Consider the following 14,770-nt stretch of genomic DNA (forward strand, 5'->3'; position numbering starts at 1 on the left):
CAAAGCATATCAACCTGGGCTCCTGCTGCCAGAATGATAGGTGGGTAGACTAGTTCCTGTTATCTTAACTGTGGTACTGAATCTTTTGAAGATTTTGCTTTTCAGTGTCTCATCTTTTTCAGAGCTGAGATGCTAGTAGTGTAAACGGGAAGCATAAGATAACTCCAGTCAGAAAATTTGTTCCCTTATGAGAAGCTCAAGGGTTAAGATCTTCCTTGATCCTTTCTAACTTAAATACATTAACTTTCATGCTCCTGGGTTCTACCTGAATAATAAAATTAAAGATACTTCAGTCTTTCTCCCAACATTATTAAGTGAAAAACATCATATGCAATAAGCAGGATGAGAAATAGTAATCTTAAGGAACTTTCCCCTCCAAAATGACAGTCTTTCTTTGCATGCTTTAGTTGGGAGCTATTTTGGAAACAGTATCTGCCACTATTTTCAGGGGACTAAGTCTATGCTTTTTAACTATTTATGGGACAACTATCTTTTCGGAGTATGAAATAGCTCTAGTCTTCTGGAGAGAAGTAGTATGGTTTAGGTGAGGATGCATTCTTTGCAGCAGGTAATATTCATGGGGTACTGAAAACACAAGTGACTGTTAATTCTAAATCTTGTGGTGCTTGATGTAGGAGGGCTGGAAAAGAAGCTTGAAAGTGCTTATGTTAAGAAGGGCAAATGTATTAACACTTCCAAGTTTCCAGGCATCCACGGGCTTGCTTTCAGTTATGTGTGATAAAAGCACATTTTTTAATTGATAGTAATTTTTCTTTTGTTATTTTATTTTTTTTGTCTTTCATTATGAGTTCTATCTTCCCTTGTATTGGCACCATTTAAAATGGTACATTTTTACACTTTACATTTCTAATTAAGGTATTCTAAAATTCTGTGGGCATAGATCAAGTAGCACTTCCACAGTGTATTTGGTAGCCTGAACTCTCTCATCAAGCTAATCTGGCAGAGCTGAAGTTCCATGGTACCTTTGTGATGGCTGCACGTTTAACTGTGTTCTCAGGCTGTTTTGTCTTCCGTGTGGAGTTCTTAATTTTTCACGTTCTTTCATATGGCTCAAAAGGCCCTGTACTTTGACTATTGTTTACTAGTAATTCCACTCCTGAAGCAGTCAGTTTGGGGGGCTTATTGCTGTAATCCAGGTATTTCGCTGTTAATATCTGTTGTGTGGTCTTCCAGGAATACTCAAGGGTGGGAATTATTTGGCTGAAACTTCTGTAGTTAAGAGCTTTGGGCTTTTTGGTTTATAATTTACGTGAAGATAAATTTCCCATATAAAGTGATAAGTAAAATCTCAAACTTCTGCCAAGCTTAAAACTATTAACCAGTTTGTAAGATCAGAATGATTGCTATTAATCAACAGGAATTACTCTTGACACTTCTATGGGAATCTTTTACTCCCTTTTCCTGCACTAGAGAAATGCTTACCAGGTATCAAACTGGAATCTTCCAGCGTTAAACTAATGCCCTGCTTATAGCCACACAGGAAAATAAGTTCTGGTATAATTTAGATGAAATCTTGGAAATTCATTGGAATTTTGTTTCTTAGCTATCTGACGTTTCATGCACAAGTAATTTATTTTATTTGTAGGGTCGTTAATTGAACAGTTGACCACGGAGAAGTACGAGTGCATGGTATGCTGTGAGGTGGTCCGAATAGTAGCCCCTGTGTGGAGCTGTCAGAATTGTTACCACGTATTCCATCTGAATTGCATTAAGAAGTGGGCGCGATCACCAGCTTCACAAGCTGAAGGTTGGTATTCTCTCTTGGATACATTTTCTCTTTCGAATATAAATAATAGCAAAGTTCATGTGTCTCTTATGTTGGAGAACTTATAAATATTGCCTGAGGTAATCAGTAAACTGTAAACAAAACAAGTTTTAAATAAAAAAATGTGTTTTTATTTTCGAGGTTCTTTGGATATTTCATATAAACCCTCCTAGATGTTTTGATTCTTTCTAGTATTCTAGCTAAAACTGTGTTCCAGGTTTGGATACGATAAGTATGAGATCACTCAATGAAATCAACGCATCAGGATACAAAGCTCTGTGGCTCTGCTTTTACATACCAAGAAATGACTTATCTTCTCTCGTGTGATTGGCTGAGCAGCCAAGCAGAAGCAACACTTCAAGCATTAGTTGTCTGCTTTTACTCAAATCACTGCTTACTTCTGTTCTCAGATAAAGTACTTCTGAAATCCATCACCGGTGCCATGCGGTGAAATGAAATTCAGAGAAGACAGAAAGCGTCTGCCTTTGTCGTTAGCTTAAACTGTTTCAGATTCTTTGTATTATACCACTTTTTAAACTCATACCACTACATGCAGCCATTTGAATGATTTGGTGTAAGTTAAGGCTGAATTGCAGCCTCTCTGCTGTGTTCAGTTGTGTTAGGTAGACACGCTCCAAAGACTAATGTTAATCTTGAAGTAGGGTTAACTTTTTCTGTATTGAGCTTGTTTAGCTTTTGCTATTCTATATTTTTCTGTCTCCCTCCGGGCGAATCAAGGAAATACAGTCTGTCAGCTACTTCCAAATGTTTGAGAGAAGTCCTTACAGACTGTAAATCTCCTGCAGAAAGGATTGGTTGAAAAGTTCTTGGCTTTCTGAAGATGTGTTGACAGACTTCTGGGTAGGGCTGGTCATGCTTCATACTGACAGTAGAAAGAAGTTAGACACCAGCACAAGGTTTGAAACAAAAAGGCATTGGAGTGTTTGAGAAGGGAACAGATTTTTGGGTAAGACTGAAATCCTAAGCTGAACTCCTAGGTGTTTTTCTGTCACCTTCTTTGGAGCTGATTTATCTCCCTAAAACAGCTTATTGCTTGATCAAGAGAATATCTGCTTGTGAAAGGAAGGTTTTGCTTATCTGCTTGAGTCCTGACAGCATTTCAAATAGCTGTATCTTTTGGTCATTTGCTTTTCTTGTAAGAATTTATAGGCAAAATGTGTTACGGTGTCCTGTGTATGAGAACTTGAGCTAATCATTAATCGAAATTAAAAGTGATGGCCTCAGTAGAACTGATTCTGTAGCTCCAGTAAGGACATTGGTGCATGTTTATTGACTCACTACCCCATCTTCATTAGAACTTGTACTTCAAAGTGTATTTGTTTTATGGTAGATCGTTTCAGTGTAGATTCTACTTCTAAGGCTTTATACAAAGTTGAAGAATTCAGTAGCACCCTGGCAGTAATTACTGTTTATCAGAAGAGAAATAGGACACTGTAATCTACCTGAGTCGATACTTCACTGTTTTTCTGGAAGGGGGAAAAAGCTTTTTTTTTTTTTTTTTTTTTCTGGACATGATTTACTTTAAGCCTGCTTGATTCTGCAAATATTATAATGAAATACAGGAAGTCTTCTAATCTCAGCACCTGAACTTTTCACTGCTACCTATGACTTCCTGCCTACTGAGAATATTTTGTTCATAAGATCAGTTTTGAGTGTTTGTTCTTTTATGTTTTTGAAGCAACTGAACATTTCAGTGAGGAGGTCCCTCTATTTGGGGCCTTAGAGCAGCGCTTATTTCTATGACGCATAGTAGGAGGCTGAAAGTATGTATATGTACATAATTTCTCATGATTTTTGTCATCACAGCATTGTATCAGAGAAGTCTTGAATACCTTGATGAAGTAGTTAACATCCTTGGTGGGGTATCTTTTCACATAGCCATCTTCCAGATCAATAGTAATGGGTATGTGTTATGAGGGAAAAGAGAGTGCAGAACCCTCGGGGACAAGGCAGAACAGTCAGCAAGTGAAACCTTTGTCTTTCCACCATGGTGGGAGCCCTGGGCCACCATCACTAATCAAATGGGGACCCAACACAAAGGATCCCAAGGAACCCTGCTCAGGAGTGAAGCTCAAAGGAATGTACCACAGGGATGGATAATAAAACGTGTGCCAATAAACATATACATATGCAATGTCCTGTTTTGCTCATTAGCAGACTCAAGGATGTAATGCAGATTCTGTTGTCCAAATTCTGAGATTTGCAGATGGTCATCAGGTTGGCAGCCGTGCAAGGGTGGGTGCAGATGAGGGTGGGAAGTGAACTATTGTGGGTTACTGTGTCAGTGAGATTAAAAAGTGCTTGAGACTCTACATACTCGGGTGAGAAGAGGTGAAGAACTACCCTGGGTTACCATAACAAAGTCTTCTTGCACTCTACAGTATCTTTCTTCTCAGGGACTCCTTCAGATGTGTTTTACTGAAGGTGTCTTCCCTCAGAGACTTTGCCTTCTATTGTGTTGACAGTCATCTGGAAAATGACTTTTAGTTTGCCCAAGCCAGGTGAAAGAATCTCCTGATTATCTGTGGGGAGTCACAGGGCATTGCTCTATTCTTGGTCTGCTTACGTAAGACTCGTGGTTGACATCCAGAGTTCAGTATTGCTACAGTGTAGACTGTCAGTAGCACTCAGAGCCAGAGAATAGATTTTCACTGTATATTAGAGATGTCCCGGTGAGAAGGAGGAGCAGCTCTGCCAGACATCACTTTGCTGTTATGTGGAAAGATCATTTTCTATAAGGAAGAACATAACTTTTTCCTTAGGAAGCATTTTTACTAACATTTTGAATTATATCGTGGAGGAATATGACCTTTAGATATTGCACAGCTGAGGTCAATCTGACAAGAATACATGCATTGCCCACAAGGTGTTTTACTTTATGTTTATAAAGGGGAAATGTTGTCTCTTGTCCCCTTCCTCCTACTACTTCTTTTAAAAACTGATGCTTCAGTGGTGTTTGGCTTGTGCCCTTACATTGATGGAACAAAAGTTTACGCCATTTGCTCCCTTCTTTGCAGGGGAGGTAGTTTTAGTGGTATTTTCATTTTGTCTGGAAGGATTGGAGATATTTTGGGTTATTACATGTGTCTCTTTCTATTTTGCTCCCTCTGCTGCCCCTGCCCTCCACTTCCAGGTGAGTTAGTGGTTTGTACCAATCCAGTATTGGCCTGTAAGACAGCTTTTGAATTTCAGTGGTCAGAATATGAATCTATTTGCCTTTTTCCTTTTCTCTTTTTTTTTTTTTTCTTTTATTTTTTTTTTTTCTTAAGTCATGCTGTTCAAGGGCTGAAGTCCTTCTGTGTGCCTTGGATATTACACAGATGTTTTCTGTTACTGGGACAAAAGCTTTTGATTGTGTCTAGCTGAGAAGTCAAAGCAATAATTTATTGTGATACAGATTATCTCACTGGAGAACCACATAAAACCTTTTAGAAATGGTAACATGAAACTGCCAGTGTTGATTCTAGTATATTCTACTACAGCTGAAGTGACCCAAATCTTGTTTGGAGTTTCTTTAATGTATCTAGCATTGTATATCTGTTGAAAATTCCTGCTGCACTGCTGCCTTCGGAAACGTAGCCTTTTAGCATTCACACTTTATTCCAGCAGATGTGTTTGGATCTTTTCTTATGTAATCATCTATGACTCATCCAGGCAAGCATGTAAAGAGGTGAGTTGCTTATTTGAAACTGCACATAACGATCCCTAGTCTGTATATATAATTTCCAGCTCTTCCTACTCAAGGTTCTTTTGAGCTCCTTAATCCTTTAAGATTCTGGAAACTGAGGAGGTTGTTCACCGTGCATTTATGACAACAGATATACAATACAAAGGGGTAGGGTTCTGGTCATGCTACCACAGATAAAGATTTTTGTGGCTGAAAGTGCTACAAATAGGGATGCTTGCTATATGAAAGTGTATGGGAAAAAAATTGGTAAGTAATTACAAGTAAGGAATCTTTATCTTCAAAGGAGGAAGAAGATAGAAAACACTGAAACAACCTCTAGTAAACAGGAGTGAGGTGTATTCATTTTGCTTAGACATCTGTACTTTTGGTGTCTCTGGTGGGAATTCTGCCTCTTCGCTCCTATTCATGAGAGTGGAATGTTCATTCTGTAGGGTCATCCTCATTCTCACTTTCTTCAGTAATCAGGATTTGTAAGGAGTGGTTGCAGGACCACTCCTCATAAATGTGGATGTTGGGAGTCATCCTACTGTCATTCTATCCTACTGTAATTGCATGTGAATCCAGAAAGAAAACTTCCTTCTTGTATTTTTGGAGGAAAGCAATCATACATGTTACTTGTGGGTAGACCCACATGAATGTAGTTATGTCTTAGAGGAGCAAGCGCTAATCAGTGATCAAGAACAACAAAATATATCTTGAAATGCTGTTTTGCTTGGTAAAAGGTTCCTATTTCACACAGACCTTCTCTACTCTAGAGAAACTGTTAGGTGTAGAGGACTAGGCATCCTGCTCTAGGAGAGGCCTTCTGCAGGCCTCCCGAAGCTGTGATGATAGGCTTACCTTCACAGCGTTTGAGAAACATAACATGGAATAACAATGAAAGGAATTATATTGTTAGTTAAGTATACTGTACAAAGTAATTCCGTAGGGAATCCCTTAAGGTTTAGCATGCTAGCTTTGGGAGGAACCACATAAGGTGCTCACGGATTTGTCAGCTGATACCCCTTTTGGTCACCTGCTGCCAGTTTTTACCTGTAGCTTTTAAGACTTCTCTCTGAGGTGCTTCGTTTGTAGCAGTCAAAAAAAAAAAAAAACTTGGCCAGGAAATGCAGGTTGGTCTTGGGCATGAATATGAGAGTATACTCCTTGTGCCACTTTCCTACAGCTGCTCAGCCCATAATTGTAGAGCACTCTGCAGCGGTCTTAGTGACGCAGAGATGAACCAGAATAATGAAGGGTGTGAATACGCACGAAGTATTGAAAAGAGTGGACATGCTCTAGATTGACCTTTCAAGAGTGTCAAGGCAGTCTGTAATCTGGATCCTTTCCAGTTTGTGAAAATCATTGGCATTGTGCATGATGATAGTTAATGTAAGAAGTCTCCAATCCAACTGATAGCAAACCTAGGTGTGCCTGTCACCGCAGTGCAGTTGTTTTGTCAAACCTAGTTTCCTGTTTGCAATCCCTCATGCATTCATAATGTGAAAATACCATAAATCTTGGTTAGATGTCTTCATCACAAAAAACAGTTCTAAAATCGCAGCTTTATTAGGTAACCGGCATTTAATTGAATGGTTGCGAGACAGTAAGAGCTAATCAGTTTATATATATTTTTTTATATATATAAACATAAAAATAAATATCTCTCCTCCCTGTCCCCCCTTTGTACTCAGTAGTGCTCTCAATGCTGGTATTCTTTGTAGACAGATATGTACTGAATTTGGGAAATGTCTTTGTGAATATTGCTTTCCTTTACTACTAACCAACACCCTCCTGAAATGCAGAAGCAAGAAAACTGCAATAAAATATTGACTTGAACAATTATTTCCTAATCAATAGCTAGGTATTGTCACCTTTAATTAAAGTAGATTGTTCTAGTTTATATAGCACTAATTTATTCTGGACATGAAGCAATACTAAATTGGTCATCTACAGGACATGTAAACTCATAAAGTGAGAGGATAATGGAAAAGAAAGTACAGGTGACACTTAAGACTGTAGTTAATTATATTTTTCTTGTCAGTATCCAATACCTGAATATTTTTTTTGGTCACATCTTTAGATATGGTGAAGACTGTCTATAGTCTAGTAGAATGTCCTATAACAGAGTACATGATAATAGAAAAAGTGCAAATTTAAAATTTGTTCTTGCTGCTATATAAAGTTGGAGCCTGGTCAAATGAAGTACCATTGCTGTGTTTGTCTTGATACTGTATAAAATGCATTTTTAGTAACCTGCTTTCTCACCGCTTCTGAACAAATTGAAACACTTGCTTTGGTTGCAGCTGTGATAAGAAACGAGGTGAGAGCACTTATTATGTGTTTGCAAATTAGCTCCTTTATTTACCTCAAGAAATTTTTCTTTAATTTTTTTTTATTTACAGATGGTAATAGTGGTTGGAGATGTCCAGCTTGTCAGAATGCTTCTACACAAGTTCCTAAAACTTACACATGTTTCTGTGGTGAGTTTCTTGCTTGCTTTTGCAAAGAAAAACGATTTTGTCATTTTGATTCTCTTTTTTTTTTTTATTACTTTTTAAATTTGAATTCTTATATTTCTGCTTGTTTGCCTACATCCCTGGAATTTAACCTTGTTTAAAACTGTATTGACATTGGAAGGTGGCTGCACAGAGAATCACACATGTTGCTTAAAACATTTTAAAAAATAAATATTAAATCATAAGTGTTAAATATTTTCATGTTACTATCTAAATAGCGATTTTTGTAGAATAACGATGGAATAGGGCTGCTGTTTTACAAGCTTTCCTTCAGTAGAAGGACTGAAATAACCTGCATGTGTTATGTCTTTGTGGCAAGATGCACCAAACCAATACACAATTCAAGCATACAGCTATCTAAACCTTTACATTAATTTAGCAATTTTGTAATTTCTGCTGATCAGGGAGACATCCAGGATAAATAGGAAATAATATTTGGACTTTTCAGACCTTTATGTAAATTCGTGTTTAATAAAAGAGGTAAATGAAGTGAGTACAACATTCAGTAAGCCATAAGTATATGACTAAAAGGGAGAAATTAATTATGTTACTTAATTACACATGTGCAAATAAATTTTGTTTGGGATTTACACTTCTGAAATTTGTGTTGATTTCATGTAGCTTTCCCTTCCTTAAGTCAGAGTTACTGGAAAGTTTCACCTTGTTTTCTACAAAACAGTATTCTGGAATTGAAACAGGAACTGGGAGTCAATGGACTTGCCCTAAAGAAACTAGACTTAGGCTGTTGGTAACAATTTTATCTAAAGATCAGTTTGTCTAAATGTGTCAGTCAGTTAAGAACATTGCAATGCAGGTAAGACAGAATTTTTGTATGACAGGGAAAATAATTCAATTACAATGAATGTTTTGATTCCAAATCAAAATTATACTTTTAAGACACGTTGTCCATCTATTAATAGGAAGGAAGTTCTGCCTAGGCTTAAAGACCGTTTCATCGTTTTGGGAGATCTACAGTAGGAACCTCAAGTTATCCACAGGGTTAATATTAACAGCACCATGTGGGAACATAGGACTTTGATCTTCTGTGAATAATTTTACATTAATGATAGGACATTTGGACATCACCAGTTGCTTATGCAAAGCTATCTTCTGTGTGATGCAAAATACTATGTGTTGAGTGTGGTTGTTGCAGTTACCTTAATAAAATAGCTTGAATCCTAGAATATTATTTTGATTTTAGTTTAGAATGTGATTTTGATTTTAAAATGGAGCTATAGCAGCTTTGAGAATATAAAGCACACTAAGGCCCTTAGGAATAGGTAGCTAGAATGGTGTGTGCCTTGAACACTGTCAGGATCATTTTGGACTCTGAATCAAAACAATGGGTACTGGTTATGGACCTTGAGTCAAAACAATAGGTACCAGAAGATGCTGGGTTTGGTTGGGAAGATCAGCCAAAGATGAAATGAGCATGAGCAAGGATGGAGTTCAGTCAGTGCACACAGTGAGGAAGACTGACCACCAGAGGAACCCCGTCCAACATAACCACGCATGCGTTAGAGACATCTGCATGTGATAATGATTTCCAGGAGATAACATGAATATGCTGATCATTACCCTCCCCTCATTCTATTCAAATCAATCAGTAAAGGTGACCAATGATTTCTGTAGAATAGGAATAGGAATATAGGTAAGGTGAGGTAACTGAAAGCCAATCATTATTAAGGTCAAACTAAACTTTATGAATTTTGTTGATCTTATGTAACCATGACTCTGCTGAAAAAGTGCATAAATATGTTGTGCTTTGTACCTGTTGGGGAGCACGGCTTTGGTGGAGCCATGCCCCGTGTTCCCCAGTGCTGGAATAGAGGAGTGCCTGCTTATCTGCTGTGTGTAGGGAAGTTCTAGTCGCGATTGCGACCGCTAACATGGTTAAGTATGGTTTTCTCTACCATTCTATGAGGAAATTCCTAGCTTATTTTTCTTCTGAATATTCTCATTTTCAGGATATTACTGAGTATTCATCTAGCTTAATTGAAACTGAAGTGAATAAGTGGCATCATTGGTGTTTATTCATATTTTCCTAACTTGCTAATTGTAGAATCTACAGAGGTGCATTAAAGAATTAAAATTATATAACTATGTCACCAAAAATATATTTTCTTGGTGTTTTTAATTGTTGTAACTCAAATTTCTAGCACTGGCTCAGTTGCTTCATTGTTAATTTAATTCCCCTCCTGCAGAGAACCAGATTAGGTTTACATGTGTTAACTGTGGCAATTAACTTCAACTCTGATGATCATCTCGTACACTTAGAGTGATGAGATTTGCTAACAGTATGTCTGATTAATTAAAATATGGTTTCAGTTCTTACCTGAAATACAGAATACTTGAAGTTAATGTACTGGATTTATCACTTTTTGTTCAAGCCTTCCTGCTGCATTCATCAAGATGTCAACCTTTAATGTTTAGATTTATGGAGAGTCTGCTTATTTTTAGAGAAGTGATTTTTATAATCTGCCCAGTCATTTCATTCTGCACTATTCCCCATCAACTTAACATTTAGATCTTATTTTCTGAGAATGGTGCCTATTTTTTTTATTGTTATTGTTGTTATTCTATGTTGAGGCAGCAAGAGAGTTTCACCCTTTAATTTTCTTACCTACTATGCAGACTGACCTTGAAAATTAAAAGGGGGCTTTTAATTGTCTTGTATTCTATTAGTTTAATGTCAAGTACCAGCTACCTATGTGTCTGCTGATAGCATAGAAGGAAAGAATCTTCGGGAGCTTGTGTTCCAGTGGCACTTACTTTTAAAGAAGTTGAGTATATATCAGCACTGAAAGCAGAGGAAAAACATAAAACAAATTGTGTCATTTTGTTTTTCAAAGATGACTACTGCCAGTATTGCAAATACAGCTTTTTATTTTTTGTGTGATATTTTTGCCAAAATCTGTATTGCGTTCAAGGCAATAAATATGTTTTTGTCTTTGGCATGGTTTAGGTAAGGTACACAATCCTGAATGGAATAGAAATGAAATCCCACATAGCTGTGGGGAACTTTGTGGAAAGAAGAGACAGTGTTTGGACTGTCCACATCTCTGTAACATGTAAGTAAATGTTTATCATATGAATATTGAAATGGTCTGGAGAAAATTTCTGAAGACTGTATTTTGATATTTTTTGCCTATAGTATATGCTTAGAAGTATATTTAATTTATAGCTCAACTGAAGCCTAGAAGAAATGGAAGCTATCTGTGTTTGTATATCTAAGGTGAATTCATATGAGAGAATGAACAGGATGTTAACAGCAGTAGTAGTAGCAACATTTCCATTATATTTTAAGAACTGAACCAGCTGCATAACTTGGTTTCAAGAGCTTTCATTGAAGTAGAGGAATGACAGTGAATAGAAGTAATTTAAAACATTTATCCAGTGGTCCACCAGATGTTTTACGTGCTGCTTTTCCTGTAATAGTGTTTGTATATCTTAATCTAAGAGCAGTGGTAACAATGGTACTTGTTTAAACTGAAGGACCGCTTACTTCTATCCTTTGGCTTTTTTTTTTTTTCCTCCTTTGGCTTATAAACTGTTGAGGATAAGAGAGCATTATATGTATTTGTTTGTTGAGACCACCACATGGTTGAACGAGAATCCCTCATGGAGATCTTAATCAGTATATGTAACTTGGATTGGTTTTGCTAATGCTTACTAGTATAATTCAATGAAGAAAGGCAAAGAAAAGCAATTCTGTTTTCAGTTTTGGATGTTTTCTTTTAGATCTTTTTTTTTTTTTTAAGCAGTGTGGTAGTATTATATTGATACAGTTCACAGCATTAGGCAAGCTTTTTCAATGTATAAATATGCTTGCTAGTCAGAAAATAAATTTTACGTTGCTCCTGTGTATTTAGCTTCATTTTCCACATACAGAAGTTGTTCCATAATGCCTGTTCATATTTCTGTTTTGAGAAGTTTTTAATAGTCATGAGCAGTTGTTTCTATTCTTGGTACACAATCAAAAACTTCTGTCATTCCAACAAATAGATTATCATCTTACACTTTTTGCAAGGTTTACTAAAACTCAGAACTTTACTCTAAACTTTTTATTTAATGCATTCTGTTTCAAATCTATTTCAACATCTTGTTTAATGAAAGAATATTTCTTTGCTCTTTAATACTACTTTCCCACACATGAAAATATTGTATTTTCTGACTGTCATTTCAGTGCTACAGCTGTTTTCTTCATTCATCATCATACTAAATCCTCTTCGCTGTTGTTTGCAGGGTAAAACTGAAACACAGATCAGCTTTCAGACTACACCTGATGTAGCTGATATCCTGACTCAGCAGAACACTGATTATCTTGGAGGCCAGCTCGTGGCCTCCATCTCAGGAGAGGCATGTGTCTGCTGAGAACTTTTTTGTCCAGTCAGAAATAAGTAGACTCCTTAACTACTTTGAGAACTCCCCAACTGCAGTTCGCTATCTGACAAACTTTCTTACAGTGCTTGGAAGACATAGTTGTTCTTTTCCTTTTCTTTCCTGTCTCAGGCTACAGCAGAGGCTCAGTCTCTGGCATTCTTTTCTGGGAAGTCTTCTGAACAGCGGTAGCAATATTGTGCCTTTTGTGAGCTACGAATTCATAGTCCCTGGTAGTCTGATCTGCATCAAGGCCTGTGAAAATTGAGACTTTTTGAAGTCCCAATTTGCTATCAGTTTAAGTTGTATCAAATTTAAAAGTGTTATCATTCAGCATATTCCACATGAGTAAAAACCATGGTGAGATCATCCAGTCCTGGAAGTAAGGAAATGGTGAGGATGCAGATCAAGGTAATGAGGTAATGAGTGTTTTTGGCACTCTCTGACTTATGACAATGATCTGGAGAAATAAATGCATTTCCAACATCTGTGTTACCCAGTTTTGGACATTCTTAAGTGTACGTTGTACACCTCATCCTGCCATATGAGAATCTTAGGTATTTATGAGGACACACTCTGCCTCTATCTAACAAGTAGAAACCTGGTTGCCTCTTGCTGTATCAGGAAGTGATGAAGTTAGAGATGTGGACTTCTATCATCTCAGTGTGTCTTTGGCAGTCTGTCTTACCAGCTCCTCCTCAGTGGACAGTCTCAACTGATCTAGAAGTCCAGATCATGATCTGTATCTGGGCAGTTTCTCCTCAAGGGTAGTTCCTCCTCGAGAGTACTCAAAGGTGAACTTGTCATCAGGGCCAGGAGTCTGTTTCATGGTTCTTGCTTGAGTATAGATCATCTCAGAACTCTTCCTTGTGCCTTTTTCCCCTCCTACCACAGGTTTTCATAAGGTGATAAGGTATGAACCAGAAATGCTGTTTTGCTCACTAAGATCCTAAAAGCTTTTTTGTTTTTTCCTCTTTTTCCACCCCGCCTTCTGTGTCAGATGTTTCATGTCATTGTCAAGGCCTTCTACCTCACAGTGTGATGGGACTGTGAATTCTCTGGAGTAAACTATTCATGCTCTTCTCAAGTTTGTATGACTTTAGTTAATAGTAGGGATGTGTCTGTTTTTATGGCCAGTGGACCTGAGTCTGGTGTGGTGTCTGAGTCTTGGTGTGGCTTCTTGATGATGCCCTGTCTCCTGTACTTAATCCCAACTATTCTGGGAAACCCTTTGCAATTGCAGTATGTGGGACTCTCATTTAAAGACCAGCTCTTCAGTCTTCCAGTTGATCAGACTTCTGTATCTGCAGTTCATGAGCCTCGAACAGAGCTCATCTAGACGAATCCTGTTACGAACCTTATTCATTGGTGGGACTTGAATCTGAGGCTTGGGGAACCTGCTTTTTGAGTCATGGGATTCTTACTTAGTTTCTTGTCTGTCTTTGTGGCTGTTGCATCAGCAATCAGAGTATGGGAGATATTTAAATACATATAAATGTCCCCTGCTCTTTATATCAGAATCATTTATGCATTGCCTAACAGCAGAATCTGAATTGCAGTATTGTCTGAGTTTTCAGAAACCACACACTGTGTATCCACACTGCAGCGATCTGATGTGGTACTACCAGGACTAAACAAACATCATCCCTTTTTCTCCTCAGATGTGCCATCAGAAGAATACATTCCTCATTGCTTTGCATTAGGGTGCTTGTATTTGCTTCCTCTGCCTTTTAGATGAAATTTGCAGGGTACAGGAGGTGTTGTAAGTAAGCCGTTGTAATAGCTGGTGATGGTCTAAACTTCAGCCTCCCTCCTGCTGGCAGCCTTCTGTATGCATTGTGTTATGCTGTAGGCTGGGCTTGTGTGATTGATTGTCCCCTGTGGAATGAGCAGCTCTGAGAGCGATGTGACTGTAATCTTTTAGTGGTGGCGGTTGTGCTATTCCGAGTGCTGCTTAGGTGGTTACATTATTCATGTAGTGTAGGTAGAGAGTTGAAGTAGATCAAAGTGGATTAAGTTACTTGAGAATCTCTTTTCCCTTTAAAACTGAGTAAGCATCAGATTCTTCTTGCTGAGGAGAAAGAATTGGAGTAAAAGTCATGGGAAAAGATTTGGATCCTTTAATACTTTACAAAGTGATAAGTTTTATCAAGAAAACATTGAAAATATGGGAAATTCCCCCTGCTGTGTTCCCTGAGTAGGAAATGAGACTTTTAGTTAAATCAGAAGGTGGCAAATTCAGAATTCATCACAGGCGTTCTGCTAGGCAGGGTATCTCCTTGAAATAAATTGATGCAAATAATTAATAAGATTAAAAAGAGAACAGGTCCTGATGTGGGTAATAAGAACGTCTGGACCTTTCAGCATCACATAGTTGCTTTTAGAAAGGATATTAAA

At 37.7% G+C, this 14,770-nt stretch overlaps 1 protein-coding gene across 3 annotated transcripts in view; it reads left to right on the forward strand.

Annotated features, from left to right (window-relative positions):
- Positions 1 to 14,770, forward strand: part of NFX1 (nuclear transcription factor, X-box binding 1) — a 70,670-nt gene that overhangs the window by 11,149 nt on the left and 44,751 nt on the right. For all 3 annotated transcript variants that reach the window (XM_042806797.1, XM_042806798.1, XM_042806799.1), the window contains exons 3-5: positions 1,607 to 1,768; positions 7,880 to 7,957; positions 10,959 to 11,064. In XM_042806797.1, the coding sequence (XP_042662731.1) occupies positions 1,607 to 1,768; positions 7,880 to 7,957; positions 10,959 to 11,064 (346 nt within the window). The remainder of the gene's footprint in view (positions 1 to 1,606; positions 1,769 to 7,879; positions 7,958 to 10,958; positions 11,065 to 14,770) is intronic.

The sequence above is a fragment of the Tyto alba genome, unplaced genomic scaffold (genome assembly GCF_018691265.1).
Source record: "Tyto alba isolate M040663 unplaced genomic scaffold, T.alba_DEE_v4.0 Super-Scaffold_48, whole genome shotgun sequence".
Classification (NCBI taxonomy): Eukaryota; Metazoa; Chordata; class Aves; order Strigiformes; family Tytonidae; genus Tyto; species Tyto alba.